Below are 17,085 nucleotides of genomic sequence, written 5' to 3' on the forward strand. Positions count from 1 at the left end.
AACTGTTAAAATTAAACAGCAGACAGAAGATCTCTTGAAAGTAGTGGAGACTGCTGATGGGGCAGTCAGGGCTGGAGAAACTGAGGTCTCAGGGAAGGGAATGCAGAGCGGTGAGCTGGTCGTCAGTGAGCCACTGTCCCCTCAAGAGCATCTGCCAGTTCTTGACGGGGAACAGAAGGTGAGAACCCCAGCTGAGGCACATATGCAAGGATTAAAATGTTTGTACAGCTTCTGGTAATCTTACAGCGTTAGAGAAATAGAAATTGGTGTTTGGGGCTGCAAAGGCATCTAGGACTAATGGAAAAACCTCCAGAAAGTAAGCAAGCACAGAGAAGCAAACGAGACAATGCAGTTTTCCTTTTGAGATACCTGTCAAGCCCCTAAACTGCAGAGGACAAGAACCTAAGAAATTAAACAGAAAGTCCTTGAAAATCATAGAGGAGGTTTTAGTAGTCTCCCTGTGCGAAGGAGACAAAAATCAGATTTCAGATCCCACCAAGGAAGAGGACCCAGAGAAAGTCCATCAGAGCTAGTCTAGGGGTTAGGATGAAGTAGTTTGAGGCTAATACAAATTGCAACCTAGCTTAGGGTCAGTTCTGTCCCAAATGGAGTAGTGATCTGGATTCATTCAGACTGCACACCAGAGGACAGGGAAAACCTTCATAAGAGAAAAACATGGTCACCTAGATCTTCCATAATTTTTATATACATCGTTCACCATTCAACTAATGCTTACTAAATATACTAATAAACAGGACCAAGAGAAAACCAGGCGATAGAAACAGGCCCACAGAAAACACACTTAGTGAGTTACCAGAAGTGAACTTAAAAATAATTGTCACTGTGTTCATGGATACAAGTGTCAAGACATATAGAGCTGGAATCTATTAAAATAAATAAACCAACTAAGTGTAAACCCTAGAACTAAAAAGTACGATAACTGAAATTAAGAACTCATTAGATCAATAGAAAATATCCAGGCTGACAAAGGGTGAGCAAAGAAGATGTACGTTTCAGAAAAGCACATAAAAAACACAGGGACACAATAAAACATTCTAATATACATTTCAAATCTCAAAGGAGGGCAGAGAGAGAACACTTAAGAAGCGCTGTTTGAAGAGATAATAGCTGCTAGTGTTCCCAAACTGATGAAAGACATCAACCCAGAGATTCAGTAAGTGCTGTAAGATACCAAGCAGGAAAAAAATAAAGGAAACCTACAGGTAGGAATATCTTAATAAAAATTCTGAAAAACTAAAAGAAAGAAAAACATTTTAAAACAGTCTTCTCAAATGGTAAGAAAGGGAAGGAGAGAGGGAAGGAGGAAGGGAGGGAAGAAGGGAGGGAAGGAGGAAGGAAGGAAAAAAAAAGGAAAGGAAGGAGGAAGGATGGGCAGCCACATTCGAAACAGCGACAATAAGACAGATACACGATTTCTCAACAGTAATGACAGAAACAAAAACTGAAAGAAAGTAACTGACAACCTGGAATTTGGTATCTAGCAAGAATATCCTACAAAACTGACCATTAAATAAAAGCATTTATAGTAAACAAACACTATGAGAGATTTCTTTGCCAAAAGTTCCACAACAACAATAGCAACAAAAATGTCATACAGAGTTCTTCAGGCAGCAGAAAAAAAAAAATCCCAAGGAAAAACAGAGAAGTTGAGAAAGAAATGAAGAGCAGTGGAAAGAGTTAATACGGGTTAAATTTATAAAAGGAGTCTTTAGTTCAAATCTTCCAGTTTGCAAAAGAGTAAACTAGTATACAAGCAAGAACAACTGGTATGAATGTAAGAAACTGATGAAAATAATTTACATATTTTTTAAAACCTCCCTTGCTTATCTGATGCAGATTTGAGAATTACTGGGTGGATTTTTAAATGCAATGCTTAACAGTAAAAAATAAAAATGTATCAGTCAAAAAGGGGGCTTCTTAACAACTGCATATGGATCTATTATCATGAAATAAAAATTTTAATTAAAAACAACTGAAAGTGGGAGGCAAATTTGTGGCAGATACTTGTGTAGTTATTTCTATGTTATAAGAACCAGTATCTGTGACTTGGGATAAAATTTCCGAGGACAGTCTTGAAGATAAGGATTTAAAAAGAGCTGTATCTCTACTTTGACCGTAGTGGGAAAGAATTCCCTGATAAATAGTGTGAGATGTCACAAAACATTTAGTGATGAGAAAGACCCTATATCAAAGATGAATTGTAAAGAACTCGGGAAAAAAAGTATTTCATAAAATGTAACAGACATTTCTGAATTATGTTACTCTTTAATGAACAAAAGCAAGTACCAGTAAAACATTGATTCTTTTGGCAATATCCATAATGGTTTAACGATTCAAACTGGCCCTAAAGCTTTAATTTAGGTTTTCAGCTCTTCCTTGGGAAACTGGGGGGAATTGTCTTTTATTTTTAACCACCTTGTGAGCCCAGTATACTTGCTACAATTTCGTAGTTTGCTTAGCATCCCTGAGAACCTTATCAAAGCAAAGCACTTGGAACTCTGTGAAAGTGTTCCTTTCAAAGAAGTAGTTAGAATGCTAGAAGATTTTTATTTTGTGCTGATGAACACAGGGCGATGACTTTTTAGATTTAATATTATGTTGATTAAATGCACTCACTGGTGACTGGTTAATAATCTCTAACTTCTCCCAAGGGTACTGAACTTTAGCAAAGTGTTTGCTTCCATGGTGGATGAGCACCAGAACTGGCTCTTCTCAGCAACACTGTAACCAAGCTCATGGTGTGGTCTGGCAATATCAGGACTCTCCCTCCTGCAAGAGGAATGGCAGGGCCCTCTACTGGCATCCTTCAGCAAGATGAGTGACGTCATCCTGGGCAGCTGTCTCCCTGAGCTGGTATGGGACCAATCCACAGGGTTGTGGTTGCCCTGTCAAACCTTTTCCTTCTCCTGAACTGTCAGCTATTGAGGAGATAATACAGTGCAGCCCCAAGGTGGTGTGCCTTCGAGAAAAAGCAAGGGGTTAAGAGAAATTTTTGGAGAGGACTATGGTCTGAGGATTCCAATCAGCACCATGGTGATGGCAGATTCTTGGAGGGAAGCCACTGTCCTCCAGACACACTTGCCAAGGGTCCCTGTGCCCCAAATGCAGTGTGAAATCTACAGAGGTGCTGGACTTGAAGGGACCCCACCGTAAGCTGGAATTGTGGGGAGCCCTCTGTGGGGACAACTGTGGACAAGAGATTAAGGCAAGAAGGGTTTTCCAGGAACTAGAGGTCAGACGGGCATGGGGACCAGGTCCCCTGAAGTAATGGACTAGAACAGCATTTCCCACCATGTGTGACATTTGCATAGCAATTTACATATGACTTCAAGGGTTAAAGCCCTTCCTCTTCCCCATAAAAAAACCCAAGGATTCATGGATCCCTGGTTAAGAGCCCATATTCCCCAGAAAATTCTTCCTGTCTGGCTTGTTCTTTCCATTCTTTTTCCTCCCCCTCTCTTCCATTTCTCAGTTAAGTATCATTTACTGGGGGCTTGAAAAGGAACCTTAGCCACAATAATAACAGCCATGATTTCTTTTTTCCCCTTGAAAGCCTCTCTTCTACATGCTAGGACATTCGACAGACTACCAGCTAGGTATTATCATTTGCTATTTTTAGATGAGACTGCACAAAGTCATTATACTAAGTTATGGAGCTTGTAACGGTCTGATTCAGATCACGGCTGGCTGCCTCCAGGGCAGAGAACCTCACACACACTGCCGGGCATCAGGATCACCTGGGGACTCTGGAAAGGTCTCCCTACCTAAGCTGTGCCCCATGCCAATGAAATTGAAATCCCCGGGGGTGCTACCCCTATGTGAGTTATTTTTCAACTCCCCGCTGATTCCAAACTGTAGCAAGAGGCCTGCTGCTGAGAAGCGCTGTCCAGAGCCTCTGCATCTAATTCGGATCCCCTGCCTAGGAAACAAACCTGCGTGGGCTCTAGGGATGCCCAAACTCAGCACCAGAAGTCACCCTCCCCATACTCACTTTATCATCAGAGAGGCAGGAGCAAACAGGTGTTCCCATTTTTGTCCCGTTTGGGCACATGCCTGATGATGGCTCCCCCTCCCACCTCATCTGTGTTTCCTCTACTTTCCCGCTTTAATCACACCCAGCTTTGCTGGCACTGGAGGCTCCGGGCTGTGCTTGTGAACAAGCCTGTGTCTTCGTACCACAGGGGCCTCCGAGCAGCCGGGGGAGGGAGCAGCGGGCCTCACTGTGTTACCTCCTCTGGCTGTGGTTGAGAGAATGCGGCTTCCCAGCTCTTAACAAGATGCTGTCATACTAACGGCTCTTGCTTGGCAGGGAGCACTGAACTCAGCGAGCGCCAGGGCACGTGGCACTCCTCGGGGCTCAAAGCACTGGCCCCCTCTGCCAGGTACCCTCACCTGGGCTTGTCACAGCCTGGGTCCTGAACTCCAGAGGGTGAGCCAAGGGTGTGCCTTGGTCGAGACCAGAAAGCGATCACAACGGGGGGGGGCGGGCCTCTCTCTGGGCCTCCCTGGCAGCCATGGATCAAGAATTAAGAGAGAAAAAAAAAAAAAAAAGAATTAAGAGAGCGAGGTGACAGGGCCTGATGACTAAGAGCAGGCCACGGGGAGCACCACTAGACCGGGTTCCGATCCTGCCTCTATCACTGCCAGCTGCGTGACTCAGACCACACTTCTCCGTCCTAAGCTCTGCGGCTCATTATTATAAAGTGGAGGCCATGACAGCATCTTCCCCATGGGAATTTTGGGAGACTTCAACCCAATGATGCATACAAAGCACTTAGGACAGTGTCTAGCCAAGACAGCCAGTGAATGCTAACTATTACTTCTACATATAACAATGGCCACGTACCAACCCTGTACTAGCACTGGGGCTCCAAGGCCACCTACCGTGCCCAACCGAACTCTAACTAAACGAATGAGAGACAGAGGCTCAGGCCTCAGGCCTCATGATTATGCAACAGCAGAGGGTAATTCCTACAGAGAGGCCAAGCCAGACGAGTTAGAAATAGGTCATTGGCCACCTAAACGTTGCCAGCTTGCTAGGAAGGGCCGTGTGGGCTGTGCCAGGGGAGGTGTGCACATGAGGCCGCACTTGGGTCTCAGGCACTTCTCCCAGACGACGCTAACTTCTCCGGGAGAAGGGAAGAGTACAATAGAGTAAGTAGAGCGCTAGATGAGACCTCGAAGGTCACCTCATCCAAAAGCCTCATTTTACAGCTGAGGAAACCGAAGGCCAAAGGTCAAGGAGCCAGCCCAAAGCCTCACGTTGGTAAGCCATGGCCCCGGAGTAGAACGCGGGCTTCCTAAGCTCAGAGTCATTGTTCTTTCCATGACGCCACATGGTCCCTGGTAAAGTAGGTAACAGATGAGAATGGATAGTGCTAATCTTTCTGCTCCTTCCAGCCACTAGGGAATCTATTACCTGTGTGCCAAGATAAAAAGAACAATCTAATTAGGTATTTAGAAAATTCAGAACTCTGAATTTAGAGGTCAGGTGCTGGGCAAGGTTCTGCACCTAACCAGCTGGGGAATTCTTTGCGTCCTTTGAGCTTCTCTACCCACCAGAGGGTGGCACACTTTTTCCTATGTAAAGGGCCAGATTAGTGAATATTTAGGCTTTCCAGCCTACACGGATGTGTTGCAACTAGTCAGCTCCGATGTTGCAGTAGGAAGGCAGCCACAGACAAGACATAATGGAATTAACATGGCTGTGTTCCAATGAAACTTTAGGGACACTTGAATCTCATTTAATTTTCACTTGTCACACAATATTATTATTCTTTTTGATTTTTTTTTGGGGGGGGGACCATTTAAACACGTTTGCAAAAGGGGTGCCTAGGTGGCTCATGTGGTGAAGCGTTCAACTCTTGATCTCAGTTCAGGTCTTGATCTCAGCGTCATGAGTTCAAGCCCTGCCCTGGGCACCACGCTAGGCATGGAGCCTACTTAAAAAAGAAAAAGAAAAAGAAAAAACAACGTTTAGGGACTGTTTAAAAACAGGTGATGGGCTGACTTGGCCTTCAGGCTGTAGTTTACCAAACTCTGCTCTAGGAAATGAACTCAGCGATATCTGCTCCACTTACTTCACCGAGAAATGTTTTATAAATAATTATACTAACTGCTTAAGCACAGGGAAGCCCTGGTTTGACTACAGTCTGAATAAAATGATCTGGAGACTTCAGTTACACAGACAGAATGCAAACCAAGATTTTAGTGGTATATATGTAATATAACATATGATATTGAAAAATGAATGTAGTTCTAGGTTGCTTTAAGAGGAAAAAGGGTTCAGGTCACAAGAAGAAATTATCCCAGTATAATCTCCAACTTATATGGTTGAGAACAGATATTTATTTCTGAGAGCCAGTTCTAGGGAAACTATCAAAAATTTGGTGGTATCTCCTGGAGTGGGGATGTTGAGATATAAAACTATATCTGAATGAAGAGAAATGGATGGGGCTTCTCTAGAGCAGAACTAGAGTCAGTGGGTGAAGGCAGACATCAGCTCAACAAACGAACTTTCTGAGAGCTGCCACTATCCAATGGTGTCAGAGCTGTCACACTCAGTGAGAGTGTCCAAGTAGAAGTGCCTGACTCCCTATCAAAAATGTGGGGTACTGCGTTACACTGCTTAGAAGAGAGGGTCAGCTAAATGACCTCGAAGATTCCCTTTTGTTTCTAAAATTCCAGGAGTGTATAAAATGAGCAAATGCACAGAAAGCACTATGTAGAAACTCGATGTGCAAGACACTTGGGAGCCTTAGTGACCCCATGTAAACCCTTCCTTACCGACAATCCCAAGGACGGTGACTAGGTTCTCAGCCTCCCTAGCTTCATTCGCACTAGCCTTGCCACTAGCCGTGGGCCATCTCCCACAGTGAGGGCTTGAAGAGATTCACGTGGGTGACCTGAGCACTACTAAGCAGGGCAGGCTGTCTCCCTGGCTCTCAACCCCATGATCACCCTGATCTTGTGTTGGGGCCAGAGATGACAGTAGTTGGATTACTGGTGAAAAGGCAAAATCTAAGCGATGGGTCACTCGGAAAAATAACTAATTATTCAAAGGCAGATCATAGAAAGAAGAGAGGCAAAGAAAGGTCGGAAGGAGAACAGCATTTCCCTAGCCTTCCTCTGAGACAGCCCCAGGGTCAAGCCTTTCTCATTTCTCAGTTCTAAGCCCATGGTTATCCTGTGCTCCAAGAGCCATTTCTACTGCCACGAACTGACTTTGGACGTAAGGCGAAAGAACTGAGTGTCTTACCCTTCTCGTTCATCATCCGTGTTGTAATACACCTGTGGGAAAAAACAATAGGCTTACTGTAGGTCAGACGCGAGAAATGGAAATATACCACGTGATCCAGACTTTCCTAGGCTCTCACTCTGTCTTAAAGAAAACGATACGCAAATCTGTGTCATGACGCTGTGTGTTCGTGTGTGTGTGCGCACACGCACGCGCAAGTCCAAGGAAATACAACTTTAACCCCACATTCTCCCTAGGGTTATTTCTTAGATTTTAAGGAAGTAAAATTGGAAATCTGATTATTTCTAGCTCGAGTCAGATTACTTACAGTTCTCAGCCAGCCCTTGCTTTTGATATTAAAGGTCTACTTTAGCAGGATCTACAAATCATTGTTTAGAAAGGCTCTGAAGCAAGGCTTATGAGTAGCCAATCCCTTCGGGTCCAGAGGTGAGCTGACTACAGATACTGTGCTCTAGGGAAGGGAGGAGAGCAAGAGTCCCAGGGCAGTGCGGCAGTAACCCCAGGCCTCTCTGTTGGTTCCCTGAAAGGGCCTGGGCCTTTCTGGCATCCTATAAACAAAGACATTTAAAGTCAACTGTCCTCAGGCTGGGGAAAGGCCATATAGCTCTAGGAGGTACTCCAGGCCAGAAGACTTCTGAGAACAGATTCCTTTCAGTGGTCAGCCCTGTGGCAGGCAGAATCAGATTTAGAGAAATTATGAAGCATCCTTATTATTTTATGAAACTACAGAACTCCAGAGGGGACCTGGTATGCATATAGGTCCACGTGACCCAATGATTTATGAACATGACCTTTCTTGAGCTTCATCTACATGTTTCGGGATCATCTTTGTTCTGGTGAAGGGCGAGACCCAAGTTAGCATCAGACATTTACATTTTAACTTCAGTAGTCTCTGCCGGTGCAGATGCACTTCTCAAAGGCTCCGCGCAGTGCCTGGGATGCTGTCACTCCCCGACTTCACTGCATAACAGAGCCGACCACCCGAGACTCCTTGGGCATGAGCCACTCTAGTCATTAGTAAGATTTCCACAGGGAACTTACCCTCTTAAAACTGTTAATGTCTATTGTGGTATTGTGTACTTTGTTCCTTTTTAACAGAAAGCAGCAAAGGGAAGCTGTTTTCTTCTGCCATACCCCAGGCTTCAATGTGGCACTGGAGTTTCCACCTCGGTGACGTTCTAGAAATGGGACTGTCTATTTAGGTGCATATGGAATGGCCCACATAAGTCAGGGAGCCTGGCCTACACCACTGGCCACAAAACTGGATTTTTGGGGAAAAAGATCCTGACGTCGGCCAGCATTTTGCTAGTTTCTTTATATGCAGCATAACGCATCTGCCCTCTCTGTGTGACAGGGTCATGGAGGACTCTTTGCAAAGTTGACTGGTGACCCTGAAATGAAGCAGCCTTCACTTAAGTGTTTTCCTGCCCTCCTGAATGGCCTCTACCACATTGTCCCTATCCCTGCCCTTGCACTCATACAGGGGCCCACTGTATTTTCCTTGTTGGCTCTAGGTTTTAGTGATATGAATTTAATTTTTAGAGAGTGTTTCTCAAACTTTAGAGTGCATAAAAAATATGGAACCCTCTTCAGAGATTTTGATTCAAAACACTTGGGATGGAACTTGGGAACCTGAATTCTTATCAAGCACGCCTGTGGTTGGGGGAAGGTGGTTTACAAACTACAACAGGGAAGACTGCTCTTGAGGGTGTGAGGGAAGAGCAAAGTCCTCCTTGGGCTCAGGTGCCTTGAGAAAGTCCAATCAGAAGGATGATGCCTCTGTATCTCACAATTTCTCCCAAGCTCCTGTTTTTAAAGGCATTCCAGGAAAAAGCCCCAGTGACCATCTGGGACTTGACCTGCCACAGCTGGATCTTGTTTTGCATGTCAAAATGAGACACCTCCCCACACCCACTTCTGTCATCATGGCACTGTCGTCTTCCCTCCTGCCTCTGGACCCGTCTCCCCGCTTTCTAGCTCTTAGAAGAAAAGGCAGATTTTAAGTCCCAACCAGCCATACTGTAGGTGCTCCTGTCCTTGGGGTCGATCAACCATGGACTATTCTTGCATTGTTCCAGAGCACAGCTGACTGTGCTCCTTCCTTGCCCAGAGCTTCAGCAGGCTCCCTCACTGACTCCCTTCACTCTGGCTCCACGGCCACAGGGGAAGCCTGAGGGCTCTGCCAGGGTGACCCCAGACTGCAGAACTGAACTTTGCCCATGACCTAGGGGTGCTGAGTGAGCTGCTCTGCAAATGCTAAAACCAATAAACTGTAAAATAAAATTTAAAAAAACAAAGAAACAAACAAACAAACAAAAAACCAGAAAAACCTAATAAACTATACAGGCTACATTTTCCTTCTGATTTGGCCACAGACTAGGAACACAATTCGGACAAGGAGAGGCCAAGTGAGGCCAGAAGACTCACAGATTTGGTCAATTTTCCTCTGGAGATTTATTTACAGCTTTGTATTTTTCAGGGAAACGTTGCCAAGAGAACAGGTCAGGCTGTCAGCTTTGACACAGAGCCGAAGCCAGAATCATGACAGTAAACATTAAGAACAATTTGAATTACCCCTTCTTCTGGAAAGTACGGATACCCAGCTTCATAAAATCCTATGGGGCTAAGACGGTAAATGAACAAATCACCAAACTCTTGGGAATTAAAAAAATAAATTAAAATGAGGTGCTGGCCCTCATAGCTTGATAAATCTTAACATTCTTCTTTCTCCCTTGTGACCTTGTTCCTATCAAACAAGTAAGACAGGATGAGATTGTTAAATTAGTTTTTAGTGGAATGCACTCTAAGAAAACACTAGATGTATTTTGTAACCATGTTCTGTCATGAACAGCAACAAAGAACCCTCGCTTGTTGTAACTGCTTTGTTTCATACCTATAATGCAACAACACGGGGAAGGACAATATATTCTTCAGAAAGAGCAAGTTGAGCCAATAATGATTTCCTCTCCTGACTAAGGTCAATTCCACTGAGTGTCTGAACATTGAGAATGGGAGAAAAACTTGAGTATGTCAATATGCCTCATTTCTCAAAACAAACTTTTCCTTGGAGGATTTTGAGTTTAAAAGAAAGCTAACCCACACAAGATTCACTAAAACCCGACTGATTTACTGAAGGACAAATCAGGCTAATGCTAGGCAAGTACATTTTTTTATGACTCTAATTTATCACATAAAATACTAAAAATATTTAAAAAAGAAAAAATCATCCATCACTTAACATCAAATGTTACAATTTTTGTTACATTCAAGTTCAGATATATATCTAGAATCACAGTATAGACACAAAAGGGTATGCTAATTTTTTCTTGCACTAAATGTTATTGTAACTAGTTCCTATATTGCTACATAATTTACATAATTATAATTTTAGTGGACACCTAATATTTCATCAACTTGAGCTACCATACTGAGTTGATTACTGGGTGTTTATGTTATTTTAATTTTAGCTCTTTAACTTTGCTTGTAGATATAACCAGAAGACAAGAATTACTTTTAAAAAGGCTTGTCTACAATCTCATTTTTCTTTTGGTGTGGAGTGATTTATGTATTCAATGGGAACTGTTAAGTTACTAGGGGGAAAATTGTTGATACGGTTTTATGTAATCAAAAAATCTTCCTCTTGGGCAACTTTCTGAAGCTTTGGGTGCAGTTCAATTTTCCACCATTAGATGGAGCTCTGTTGCACCAGGCTAATTCCACAGGTGGAAAGGACAGCCCCAAACAGCGCCAAACTTCTCTAAGTTTATCAGCCTCCTTACTTTCTTCCGCTTTCACTGCTTTGTCAACACTTCCCCACTATCGCTCACTCTCTTCTTCCCCTCACTAAGTGAGTGTCCTCTGCTGAGACATTCCTTTCTATACAAATCCACTTTCTTAGGGAATGACGGGCTTTTCTGGCAACACATGGAGTGCAAAGGTTATTTTCAAGGTCAACACTGCCTGACAGTGATTCAGTCTTAAGATTCCACTGGCCCGGGGAGGGAGGGCAGGTGTATGTTAGCAGGTAGAGCCTACCTGTCCCGTCCTCTGCAGGTTTGCGAAGTGAACGTCGGGTATGAACAGCACCGGCTGTGAGTGCAGGTCGGGCATGGTTTTGAAGTAGGTGATGTCGCTCTTCTTCTGTAAAGGCAGCGCTGCCAGCTTCCCATCAGAGGCTGGACGTGAGAGGGTTATGTGTGACTAGGAGCTCTCTCAGCTGTAAGCCCTAGTCTGAGTTCCCTCTTGTTCCCTCTGAAGCTTTCCAAAAGCCACACATTCCAAAATGTGTGAACACATTTTACAATCGCCCCATCTCCCACTGCCAAACCAACAGAAAGCGCGTGAGCTCTGGGCGAGCACTCTGGAGATAGAGCCTCCAGTGCCTAGATTCCTCATCTGGAGGAGGAAGATGTTGGGCTCCGTGATATTACAAAGTCCCTCCCAGCACAAATAATCCGTGATCATGGGATTCCATTTGCTTTTCAGAGAGACAAGACACCCAGCCTTCATGGCTAGGGAAAAGCTGGCCATCCCTCACACACCCATCATTTCGCCCACCACCCACTTCTTCCCACCTGTCCCCCTGAGGAGACATGGCCTGGGCAGAGCGCCCCCCTGCTCAGCAACACTCACAGTTGTTGCACTGGGTTTGGGAGGCCTGGCCTTTCCCCTTCTTCCTGTTCTGCTTCCTCTCTTCGTCTCGGATTTTCCTTTCTGCTCCCTAACAGGGAAAAGCAAACAATGCCAGCTATGTTACCAGAGCATGCAAAAACAGCATTCATAGACAAGTCTGTAGGATAAGAAACAAAGCAGGGGTAAAGGGAGAGCAGGCAGCCCCATTTCTGTGCCCCTAGGGAGGTCAGGCCAAGATTCTGAAGCCTGAGACAGATCCTTAGTCTGTACTATATTTTGACCTCCGAGTGATCCCACTTCTTCCCTATTTCCCCCAGTTTTGAAATCCTGCCTATATATACAACTTCAATTTTGAATTCGCACAGAAAGACCAGGCCCAGGTTCCTACCCCAGTGAGGTCAATTAAGTAACCTTAGGGATTATAATAAAATGTCATTAAGATAAAGCATTGGCCTGTTAACATCATTCCTAGGCACAGAGAGAGCATTGAAGTTGAATGTGAATTCCCTATAAAATTTTCGCTTTGCTCATTGTCACGGAACCTTTACAAAAACCATCACAGTATGAGGGAGGACCTAAGGAAATACACAATATGTATGATTGCTCCGTACATACAAGTAGGATTTTGGTTTTTGTTTTAACGTGTTCATAAGTGCTTGGAGATGGACTTGTTCAGCCAGGTAGAAAGAAGTTTGGTCTCTTCACCTCTTTTTTGCTCCTAGTACTGACCTCTTCATTGGCTTCTCCTACCAGATCCCACTTTACTTAACCAATCGACCATCACTTTACATCTCTTTCCTTCTTGGCCTTCAAGGATTCCCTGACTCTTATTATTGTCACTCTAATGTGTCAAATTTGCCAACTCCTTTTCCTCTTCTCACCCTCAATACCTATGTCCCAAAGGTTTTCTTTTCCTTTCTTTCTCTCCATTCTTGCTGTAGAAGAGTTCACCCGCACCCATATTTCCAGGATGCCCTAGACAGGTGACATCCAGATAGACACCCCAGACTAGACTCCTCCCCTAGATTTCAGATACACATTGACAGTTCCTGCCCTTTGTGACAGTACATGTAAGGATGGGAGAAGCACATACTGGCTGGCAACCAGCTAACTAAAAGTTGCCCCTAACTCATCCCACAAAAAAAGTTAGATTTGAAAATGTAAAAATTAAACCTGTTAGGCAAAAACAAACAAACAATAAAAAACATTAATAGGCAAAGAACAAAATGGTGAAGATGTCTGCAAAAAAATATCATATAAAGTACTAAATCCATGGGGCATCTGGGTAGCTCAGTCCTTAAGCATCTGCCTTCAGCTTGGATCATGATCCCAGGGTCCTGAGATCGAGCCCCACATCAAGCTCCCTGCTCTACAGGAAGCCTCTTCTCCCTCTCCCCCTCCCTGTGCTTATGTTCCCCTCTCTTGCTATCTCTCAATCTCTCTCTGTCAAATAAATAAATAAAATCTTTTTTAAAAAAGTACTAAATCCTTAATATAAATAATGATTCAACTTTAAAAAGACATCTAATGCACCAATTTAAAAAATGGACAAGAGTCATGAAATAGGCACTTCACAGAAAAAGATATACAAAGCTTTGAATTAAAACACTGAGACAAGGGACGCCTGGGTGGCTCAGTTGGTTGGACGACTGCCTTCGGCTCAGGTCATGATCTCGGAGTCCCGGGATCGAGTCCCGCATCGGGCTCCCAGCTCCACGGGGAGTCTGCTTCTCTCTCTGCCCTTCTCCTCACTCATGCTCTCTCTCCCTGTCTCTCTCTCAAATAAATAAATAAAATCTTAAAAAAAAAAAAAGAAGTTTAAAAAAAAACAACACTGAGACAAATGTTTTATTAAATTGGCTTAAAAAAAAAAAAAAAGATTCCCTATTCTGGCCGAAGTAAATGCACAGCACAAGAGATTTGGAGATCTGTGGGCAATGAAGGCATCATAAGGAGATAACACTAGAGGTAATTCTTGAAAAATGGGCAATTATAGCTAATATTTACACAGCACTTATTCTGTACCAGGTGAGTTCTAAGAGCTTTAATCTAGATAAGATCTGGACAGATAGAGTAATTTAACCAGGTATCTTAAATATGTTTTTATGTCAAAAATCTTCTTACTACCAAAAGGGAGTAATTATTTTATAGGGCTTCACTTTTAAGTTTTGAATTGTCATGGATAATTATAAACCATGGAAATCCAGAGCACGAGGGAGATAAAATACAGAAATATATCCTTTGGAAGTTTTTTCATGATATATTAAGGTTTTGCAGAGTTTTTGTATCTAGATAACATATAATATTTTGGGAAAATAAAGTGTTAAATGTATAGACATTGCCTTGTTGAAATTGGTGTGAGATATAAGCAAAAGTCTCCTATTACTCATTTTTTGTTGGGTCCATAAGACGTCTTTCTATGTACTAGGAGTTCTGCACAATATACTATTTAATATAAATAAAAACATACAACTTTTTCTATCTATATAAATTATAACTCACGGAAGACAGACCCCAAGGTTGGTCAAGCAGTTTTATTTCTAAATTCTTGTTTTATTTTGTACTATTACTTTGAAGAAAAAGCCTGCAATTAATTTGTTTCAAGACTTACATATGTTCAGTGTCAACTTTTAGGCAATAAAGTTACCTGCTTATTATTTTACAGGCATTCTTGGATATGCCAAACCAAATGGATTAACATAAAACCTACAGTGGCTTCCCACACTGCCTACTCTTGGTGCCATGTCTATATAAAATACCATCTGTCCAGAATGCTCAGATATCAGTATGACAAAACAAGTTTGGATAGTATCCAAACATCTTTAGGAGAACCACAATCCTATTTCTAAAATCAAGCTTTGACTTCGTAATGACCCAGGGAAGCTGAGATATATTTAATTAAGATGGAGAAAGTTTCCTTGAACATGACCTTCCATGAATTCCTTTACTTCCTTTGATTATCTGTGACCTAAAGCTTCTAAAAGATCTTTCCACTCTTATCAAAGTACAAAAAAGTCTAGTTCTTCCAGAACAGTGTAATTTGCTACAAAGACCAGATTTATCATTTGAAAATAATTTCCTCTAACTAAATGCTCACTTTGGAGTGTTAGATTGAAAAAATACACCTCAAGATTTCCTGATTATATTGTGATCATTTTTGCCACCTCTTGAGAGATAATGGCTATCTTTGTTTTATTGGATACTTAAATAATTTCTCTTAAATTTATTTTAAAAATGTGTCTATAACCAGTTGAAAGGTGGTCAAGGTACCAAGAGGGTTTGCAGGAGTACCTTTAGCTTTTCATAATCTTCAATAGTCGTCACCTCCAAGATCTTTTCAAACAAAAATTAATAAAGGGAAAAAACTATTATAAAAAAAAGAACATTGCTTTATTTCTCAAGTTTTGTACAATATGTACTTACTATTTATAGTACTATAATTCTTGTTTTTCAGGAAAGATAATGGGAGTAATTAAATACAGATATAAAGACACAGACATAGGTATTAATATAGGTAGATATATAGACAGATCCCAATTTTTTTTTAAGGCAAAAACTTGTATTTCCATAGAGGTATCATAATATCAAAAAAAAATTAGAGAAGAGGTGTGTTAATTATAAATCAAGCTGGAGAACTATAAATAGTGCAGAATTCCATCTGTTCAAGATTCTTGACTGTGACTGGAAAACGTATGATTTTAAAACGGAACAGCTCTTAGTTCTTTAGCGTTAGAGAAGAATTCAAAATAATTTGCGTTGACACACCCATCTGAAAAGTGGAAAAATTAAACTTTTTCTCTTTTTAAACTCCCAGGAAGAAGTTTTTCCTGGGTTTTGAAAATTAGAGCTGCAAATATGGCAAATCACAACATAAGATTTTGTATCCAGCTTATTAGAAGAATGACTAGCAGTTAAGGTTAATACACCCTGCCTGAGATTTCTTCCTTATCCTTAATACCAGGATAAGTAAACTAAAACCAACCATTGGCAACACTTTACATCACTAGTTTCTTAGAGTGTTAGTGCACAGGTGAACAACAAGGTTAACACTCTCAATTCATCTTGCGTTTTCCTTTTTTTTTTTTTTGAGTTTTAGTATTTGTCATATCAACACTGTTGAAAAAAATATTATAGGAGCATCCTTTAAAGCTTTTCTTTCCCATGTTCAATCCCAGCTGCAATGTAAAGGTAAATGGACTGCACCCAGTCTCCATCACATCCTTCCCTCCCTTTCTCCTTCCCCCTAATCCCAGTCCTCACTTCCAAGAAAGAGATTCCTGGAGGTGGGATTCTACAATCTCCCTTAAAGTATTTGGAATAAAGTGAGGGAATTCAAATCATTTAAACACTGTCCCATTTGTACTTAAGAAATTCCACGTTGTACATCATTTGAAAATGCTTTTTTAATGTTTAATATGCTGAATTGAAGATATTAACTGATTTTTGTATGTTTCCTTTTGTTTTTAAAGGATACCTTGGCTCTTGGTTGAGGTTTTGAATCATCAGGTGTCATTTTGGCTTCCATGTGTATAGCTGTTCATCCATTCAAGGAGTATGGGTTTGGAATCAGACCCATATTTGCATCCAGCTCCCCTACTTTTTTTGCTGTATGACTCTGGCAACTCACCCACTGTTCACTCATTTACACAACAACTGTGTCTACTGGCTTAACAGGCTACCCTGAGAATGCTGTTGAAAAGTCTGATGATAAAAACTGGCTTTTTATTCTAGTCTAGTCTAGTCTAGTCTATTTTACTTAGATGCCCAAAGAATATCTTTATAGTTTCATAGGTTAACAACTAGGTATTGATTATCCTGGGTTAATTTTCCCGAGTATGCAGTAGGCTGCTTAAATATACACATATTTATTTATGCATATAGTTTGTACTTAAAGTTTTCCTGATTTATCATTTTAAGCATTTGTTTTGCTCCACTGTTTTAGTTTTCTCTCAAAGATTCCTAATAATGGATCTTCTTTACCTCTGTCCTCTATCTATTATTTTCTTTTGTCTCTCATTTTTTATTCCTTTTGATTTAAAAAATTTTTCTCCTTTCAACTTGTATTCCTCTGAAGGCATTCTCTGGTATATTCATTCATTCTTGTTTTGCTTCTAATGTAGTCTTTACTTCTGAAATATTTTAATCTTTTATTTCTGAATTCTCTCTTGAATTCT

The 17,085-nt window shown here is 41.8% G+C and overlaps 1 protein-coding gene across 6 annotated transcripts in view; it reads right to left on the reverse strand.

The window, feature by feature from the left end:
• GRHL2 (grainyhead like transcription factor 2) overlaps positions 1-17,085 on the reverse strand; it is a 158,621-nt gene that overhangs the window by 21,276 nt on the left and 120,260 nt on the right. For all 6 annotated transcript variants that reach the window (XM_044245191.1, XM_044245190.1, XM_044245192.1 and 3 more), the window contains 3 exons: positions 11,912-11,999; positions 11,315-11,454; positions 7,280-7,311 (listed from right to left, as the gene is read on the reverse strand). In XM_044245191.1, coding sequence (XP_044101126.1) covers positions 7,280-7,311; positions 11,315-11,454; positions 11,912-11,999 — 260 coding nt within the window. The remainder of the gene's footprint in view (positions 1-7,279; positions 7,312-11,314; positions 11,455-11,911; positions 12,000-17,085) is intronic.

The sequence above is a fragment of the Neovison vison genome, chromosome 4 (assembly GCF_020171115.1).
Source record: "Neovison vison isolate M4711 chromosome 4, ASM_NN_V1, whole genome shotgun sequence".
Lineage (NCBI taxonomy): Eukaryota > Metazoa > Chordata > Mammalia > Carnivora > Mustelidae > Neogale > Neogale vison.